Source organism: Malania oleifera, chromosome 3, assembly GCF_029873635.1.
Source record: "Malania oleifera isolate guangnan ecotype guangnan chromosome 3, ASM2987363v1, whole genome shotgun sequence".
Taxonomy (NCBI): domain Eukaryota; kingdom Viridiplantae; phylum Streptophyta; class Magnoliopsida; order Santalales; family Ximeniaceae; genus Malania; species Malania oleifera.
This window is the reverse complement of record NC_080419.1, coordinates 117,230,071-117,236,856: the sequence shown is the minus strand read 5'-3', so window position 1 is coordinate 117,236,856 and position 6,786 is coordinate 117,230,071. Positions and strand designations below refer to the sequence as shown.

General features: G+C 36.9%; 1 protein-coding gene and 1 long non-coding RNA gene across 3 annotated transcripts; one reads left to right on the top strand and one right to left on the bottom strand.

Moving 5' to 3' along the window:
• Nucleotides 1-239: 239 nt before the first annotated feature.
• On the top strand, nucleotides 240-2,847 carry LOC131151837 ((S)-coclaurine N-methyltransferase). 2 transcript variants are annotated; one of them, XM_058103278.1, is made up of 8 exons: nucleotides 240-614; nucleotides 1,119-1,227; nucleotides 1,380-1,604; nucleotides 1,683-1,782; nucleotides 1,865-1,975; nucleotides 2,111-2,194; nucleotides 2,311-2,369; nucleotides 2,490-2,847. In XM_058103278.1, the coding sequence occupies exons 1-8, from the start codon at nucleotides 428-430 to the stop codon at nucleotides 2,680-2,682; spliced, it is 1,068 nt and encodes a 355-aa protein (XP_057959261.1). In that variant the 5' UTR covers nucleotides 240-427; the 3' UTR covers nucleotides 2,683-2,847. The 2 variants fall into 2 exon arrangements, with proteins under 2 accessions (XP_057959261.1, XP_057959260.1); XM_058103277.1 differs by having other exon boundaries at nucleotides 359-614; nucleotides 1,665-1,782.
• Nucleotides 2,848-3,065: 218 nt separating this feature from the next.
• Nucleotides 3,066-5,026, bottom strand: LOC131151838 (uncharacterized). The gene is made up of 2 exons (XR_009135772.1): nucleotides 4,973-5,026; nucleotides 3,066-3,345 (listed from the first exon to the last, which is right to left on the bottom strand). It is a non-coding gene; the product is annotated as an uncharacterized LOC131151838 (long non-coding RNA).
• Nucleotides 5,027-6,786: the final 1,760 nt, after the last annotated feature.

The following is a 6,786-nucleotide window of genomic DNA, read 5'->3' as shown; positions in this document are numbered from 1 at the left end:
TATCTTATGTTTGGGAGAGACTTATATTTGGATTTTGTGTGGATAAATTCACCCAAATTTAAATTTAAGATTTGAAATACATAATGTTAAAGAAAATTTTTAAAAAACACCTCTTATAATTGTTTTGACTTCTAATAATAATAATAATTTATGAATTATGAAATAAAATAAAATAATATTAAATTTACAAATATATGAAATAAATAATATATATATTACACCAATAACTCGGTTTAATAGGGAGGCCCAAATCTGGAAGAACAGGTCCGCCGGGTTACATCTGATTCGGTGGAGGCCCAAGCCCATCAAATAAGTTTACGATTTTTTTCTTAATAATAATAAATAAATAAATAAGAGAGTCATCACGGAGCTTTGCCGTGGAGTTTCCCCCAACCATACCCATAAGACACTGTAAGGAAGAGAGAGAATGGATAAGTTGATACAGAGACCGTACGAGGCTACTGTGCGCCTGATGCTAGCTTCGCTAGAGCGCAACCTGCTACCGGACGCCGTGATAAGGATACTAACCCGTTTGCTCTTGGCAAGCCGTCTTCGTTCTGGCTACAGACCCTCCTCTGACCTCCAGCTCTCTGATCTCCTCCATTTCTCCCACTGTACTTTCTTCTCTCTCTGTAAATTCAATGTCGGGTTCTTGGTTAAATGCGCACTGTGTTTGCTTTTCTTTACTTATTAATGCTAATTCTTGTACGTTGGTGATCTTTAAAATGATTATTTTATTTTTGCATATGTAAGTTGCAACCCAGTGTTTACCCTGCTTAAGATTAGATGACCAATGGATTGAGTAGTCGGCACTTGATAGATAACTTAAATGCTTATTAGATTACGTAAACAAAACAAAGTTAATTTCATAAGTTGAAGTTTTCATTTTATCTTAATTATGTTTCGTTGATCGAACTGGCTAAAGTTTAAAGAGAGTTTTTATGTATGAAACTGGGAAATTGGTGAACCGTGATTAGCGACTAGATTTCATTCCCATGTGTGCGTATCTTTTAACGATCATGTTGTGGGAGGGATTGATTTTGGATACGTGTGTTTAAGATGCAGCCTTCTCTGTTTTCCAGTCGAGCATTACTAAATCATGAATCACCTGTGTGCAGGTCTCAGAGAAATGCCTATAGCCATCGACACTGATAAGCCAAAGGCTCAACATTATGAATTACCAACTTCTTTCTTCAAGCTGGTGCTTGGAAAGCATCTCAAATACAGGTAAATGATTTCTATGCACTACGCAGTTCAGAATTCAGATCTATAGTTTCTTTCTATATATCAATTAGTCTTCTTAAGGTGTGATTGATGATGCTGCCAGTTGTAGTCTTTTCTTGGGTTGATTTTGCTTGTGAATGCATGAACCGTGGCAGCTGTTGTTACTTCCCGGATAAGTCAAGCACGTTGGAGGATGCAGAGAAGGCAATGTTGGAGGTGTATTGTAAGAGGTCACGGATTGAAGATGGTCACACAGTTCTTGATGTCGGATGTGGGTGGGGATCCCTCACTTTGTACATTGCGCAGAATTATGCTAACTGCAGGATTACAGGGATTTGCAATTCATCGACACAGAAAGCACATATTGAAGAGCAGTGTCAGTATGTTTTTCAACACATTACAATTTTGTATGGCTGGTTTTGAGACTGCACTCTCTGTAGTTACTTCTTTTTATACAGGGAGCTTCAGCTACAGAATGTGGAAATAATAGTTGCAGATATTAGCACTTTCAAGATGGAAGCATCCTATGACCGAATTTTCTCGATTGAAATGTTTGAGGTATGCTATCATTTTCAAAGTGGCATGAGTTTTTTTGCCCTTTTTTTGAGCGTGTTGTGATAGGTGTTGAACTTTGATGCAGCACATGAAGAACTACAAGGATCTCTTGAAGAAGATATCTGAGTGGATGAAACAGGATGGTCTTCTTTTTATTCATCATTTCTGTCATAAGGCATTTGCTTATCACTTTGAGGTATGATCTGCTAAAGGAAATTTCAACTGGATTCTGGGAAAAATTAGTTCATTCTGTATCTATGCATTTCGAAACTATTACAAAAATATTAAGCTCTTGTGCGTGGTGATAATAATACTTTTTGTTGTTGTGCAGGACATAGATGAAGATGACTGGATTACAAGATACTTCTTTACTGGGGGTACAATGCCTTCTGCAAATCTACTTCTTTATTTCCAGGTAATCTCTTTACTTTCCCATTCTCAACTGTGTGTCCCCGACCCCTTTTTAAAATTTCCATTTTTCCTTTGTATTTTGGTCATGGTCTGAGGCTGACGTGTGGATTTTGTGTGCAGGATGACGTTTCTGTTGTTGATCATTGGCTTGTGAATGGGAGGCATTATCAACAGACAAGGTAAGAGAGCAAGATGAATTGCAAATTCACTGAACTTTCTGCATATGAGTCGAAGCATGTCTCTGTACAATTGAACATATCAGAATTTGAGCAAAGAGCTGAAACAGTGTCATTTTACAGCGAAGAGTGGCTTAAAAGGATGGATCAAAATATGGCTTCCATAAGGTCAATAATGGAGTCCACTTATGGCAAAGATTCAGCTACAAAGTGGACTGTCTATTGGAGAACATTCTTCATTGCAGTTGCAGAACTATTCGGATACAACAATGGAGAAGAATGGATGGTTGCACACTTCCTATTCAGAAAAAAATGAAGTTATTAAGTTTACTTGCCAAAGTGGCAAACCTAAGCATAAAATGATGCTTCTTCCCCTTTTTTAAGGGATTCCAACCCTGATCTTGCACATTGGACGTAATTCATTGTAACACAGTGAATTTATTTTTCAGCAAGCAATGAAGAAATGGTATTGTTCGATGCACCTCCCTGTTGGTCTAAGCAATTCTTATCTCGCAATTTTACCAATAAGAACTCCATTTCTTACTTTTGTGCAAACTTACCAATGAATAGGATAGCAAAATAGAAGAATAAAGTAGCAAAAAAGCCAAATAAGTAAACACATCACTAAAAATAAATGGTATTTTATTATCCCACTGTACCATTAAACCATGCAGTATAAATTAAAATTCTTGACCATTATTTAGTTAGTGCCAATATATTTCCCACTGAAAAATTTACAAATCAGTACAACCAATGATCATATTACACGACCAGAATCCATGATTATAGTACATAACGAAAACCTATAATTAGATTACACCCCATAGTTTTCTTCTGTCTCTAATACAACATCCCCTGCTGCAAAACACAGCGCCCGGCAGACAAGATGCAAGAATGGACAAAACTTTGGGTAGTTCAAATAGGAATTCAAGGGGCGTTAGCAAAGAGTATTGACGGTTAACAATGCACCTTAGTTTGCCTGGAAGAAAAAAAAAGAAAAAGAAAAGGCAGTTGACACTGGTCAACAGAAATTTTTTAAAAAATGAAATAAATTTGCCAAAACAGTGGTCATACATAATCACTTAAAAATGCTCCAATGTTCGACTACATTGAGAATGATTATTTCATCATTAAGAACCAAAGAAATTTCATAAATTTCATAAAACTAAAAAAATACTCCAAGGGTCAACTACATTGAGAATGATTACTTCATCATTGAAAACCAACAAAGTTTCATATGTTAAAACTACACAATAGTTCGCTACTCCAGAGTTAATAAAGTCAATTGCAACCCACACTCCACACAGACAATCGTTCAAATTCTTGAAACTAGATTAGTGTTGGCTAGATGACAACTAATAGTTGCCCATAATCTGCATTGCAGAACACACTGTTTTGCAGACAGGATTTAAATGGCCAAGTTATAGAGTGCCCCATTGATGACCTAAAAACACACACACACACACACACACATATATATATTGCCCATAATCTGCATTGCAGAACACACTGTTTTGCAGACAGGATTTAAATGGCCAAGTTATAGAGTGCCCCATTGATGACCTAAAAACACACACACACACACACACATATAAATATTGCCCATAATCTGCATTGCAGAACACACTGTTTTGCAGACAGGATTTAAATGGCCAAGTTATAGAGTGCCCCATTGATGACCTAAAAACACACACACACACACACATATATATATATATATATTGGTGCTCGTAAAGAACAATAGAAGATTGGGGGATGGGGGGGTTTCAATCCTAGACAAGTTATACGGAGGCCCATTACTTTAACTAGTCCTTGTTCTCTGAATCAATCTCCTAGTTGTTGAGAGGGTAGCACAAATAACAACTATTCATCTTGTGGTGTTTGCAATCCCAAGTGCTGGGACTGGGTCCCATAACATTTGACATGGCCTAAAACCATTCAAAATCTCACAACTAAAGCTAGGTCAAGGATCAAAACAAGCTGCACTCTATTTCCAATTATAGTTTTATATTTGTTTGTGGAGAGACTTCAACACCAAAAAAAAAAAAAAAATTCTTTATCTGGAAAGAGGAATTAGGTTGCCTTTCCAGTAAAATATAAAAAAGAAAATCAGTTGCCTTCTAAAGGGTTATCTCATTATTCACTAAACCCACGTATCAAATCAACGAAAGGCAAATTCACAAAAAAAAAAAAAAAAAAATCATAAATAAATAAATAAATAAGACACAATGAGAGCAAAGAAACTGTCAGGAACTAACTCGTTTGCACACAAGAGGAACCAGCAAACAAGTTCAAGCAAATGTTTAATGTAAGGCTGCATAATATTTTGAAACAGATCAAACTCATCCTAAATAATTTGTTGCAATTCAATAAACATCTTGCCCTAAAGTTTGGGAAATTTTTAGTTACCTTAACTTTCAAACACTATTCAAAATGAGGATACATTATCCAAGAGAAAAATTTTAGGGATAATGAAAAAACCAGTTGCATCATCATAATAGCATTTATTAAGTCAGACAATAGTCAAAAAGAGTCATGGAGCAACAAATATGTTGTCTTATTTATAAAAGTACATCGATGAGAAACGAAACACACAATTGCAGTACCTTACTGAGGTCATAAACTGAGGGTTCCTCTCTCTAGAAAACATTTACTCTGCATCATGGAAATACATGAAAGTCAAGAATTCAAAAGAGTAAGAGCAGAAACTAACTGGGGTAAGAGGAAACTCAAATAATAATTGAATTATGTTTACTTATTTCAAAAGCATATAGAAAACAACTCCCACACAGATGTTTTGTGATCCGAAAATCCTCATACGAATAATTTCTATCTTTTCTAAGTATTTTCACCCATGCCATTTGAAGAAGCACCACAATCCTTTTATTCTATCATGATGAGTCTCAGATAACAATCTTCTTGCCTCCTTTATATATATATATATATATGATACTCCTCAGTACTCTCCAATACAATCATTTTCTAATTATATAAAATGTTTTCCTCTTCTTTTCTGGTTATTCATCAAAACAATATCTTCCAAGTCTCAGGCAGTGAATTGAACTGGAAGTGAGTCGCCAGTTTCACCACATATGTTACAGGACAGAGACAGACTGTATCACTGATAATACATGACTGAATTTGGAATAAGATTTTCAAAGAATCATCTCCATCAACAGGGATTAGGTTCAAATGAAAACATCTAGATTACTACTTTCGTGAACGAATGAATTATTTGAATGATCTGGTTCAAATGCTCTTCAAGTGTGGTTTGAACAAGTTGAAAGGCACCACAAAAGCCAAAAGAAGAAAGACTCTATTCGGATAATGAAAAAATAAAATTGCTTATTAGTCAACAGCCGGAATATGGCCCTAGATGGAGGCCAACGGCCAGAACGGATTAAAACCTCATACATTCCAATCTTGAGGATCTGTAAGTTCTAAGTCCAGGAGGACTAAATTAAATATCAGCAGAATACACAACTGAAGCAACAATCTACTAACTGTTTTAACAATTCTGTTTTTCTTGTTCCTTACAGATCAATCACATATTACTGAGAAAAATCGGCCGCAACACTCTCAATTCGGTCGACAGCCTTTTCAGCTTCCAAGAAGCGAGTCAAATGCTTATCCTCCAAATGTTTCTGCACAAAGAGTCACAGGTTACAGACCAAACACTTCACAATAGTATCCATTTGTAAGGGAGATTGAAACAAAGAAATATAGAAAAAACGAGAACAAGAACTTCTGCCACAACAACGGGAAATTACAGATAGGCAATCTCTGTATTTCTGCCACTCGGATACGCATTCCTCTTTGTCCCACCGACCCTTCAAGAACTTCTCCGAATACCACCTGCACAGAGTACGAGAGAGAGAGAGAGAGAGAGAGAGAGAGAGAGAGAGAGAGAGGTGGGATTTTGGAGAATCAAAATTCAGTAAAACCCTTTTGTGGGCGATGACCCAAGCGCCCAAAAAGGGAAGAAAGGATAGGTAACCTATTGAAGCAATCGTGATACGCTGCTCTAAGATGGGCGCAAGGCGACGTTGACGAAGAAGAAGAAGAAGAGCTTTTCTTCTCTCGACGGAGACCCATAGAACTCGCGCTCTTCCCCCACTCTCCGCTGGTATATCTGTGTTCGGCACCGGTCGGCGGGCAGCAGGTTTCCCTGGTTAAGTACGGACAAACAAAATTATTCGGAGCTTTTTTCCGTTTTATTATTAAAAAGAAATAAAATATAAAATAACACCCTGATTGGGAAAAATTTTCCCAAAGTAATGCTCACGTAAACTCGCAGCTTCGTGCTGCGAGATTTAAACTGATAGGCCACTCTGCATTCGACGCGTGACAACAAGAGAAACAGCAGGAAGATGACACGTGGCGAGGTTGGAACAAATCTCGCAGCTTGGAGCTGCGAGAT

Bases quoted from the DNA above. Each gene is read 5' to 3' on its own strand.
- LOC131151837 (XM_058103277.1), top strand. From the start codon at position 428: ATGGATAAGTTGATACAGAGACCGTACGAGGCTACTGTGCGCCTGATG. The intron at 1,605-1,664 runs GTATGTTTTTCA...CACTCTCTGTAG, and splicing joins CATATTGAAGAGCAGTGTCA to TTACTTCTTTTTATACAGGG. The intron at 2,195-2,310 runs GTAATCTCTTTA...TTTTGTGTGCAG, and splicing joins ATCTACTTCTTTATTTCCAG to GATGACGTTTCTGTTGTTGA.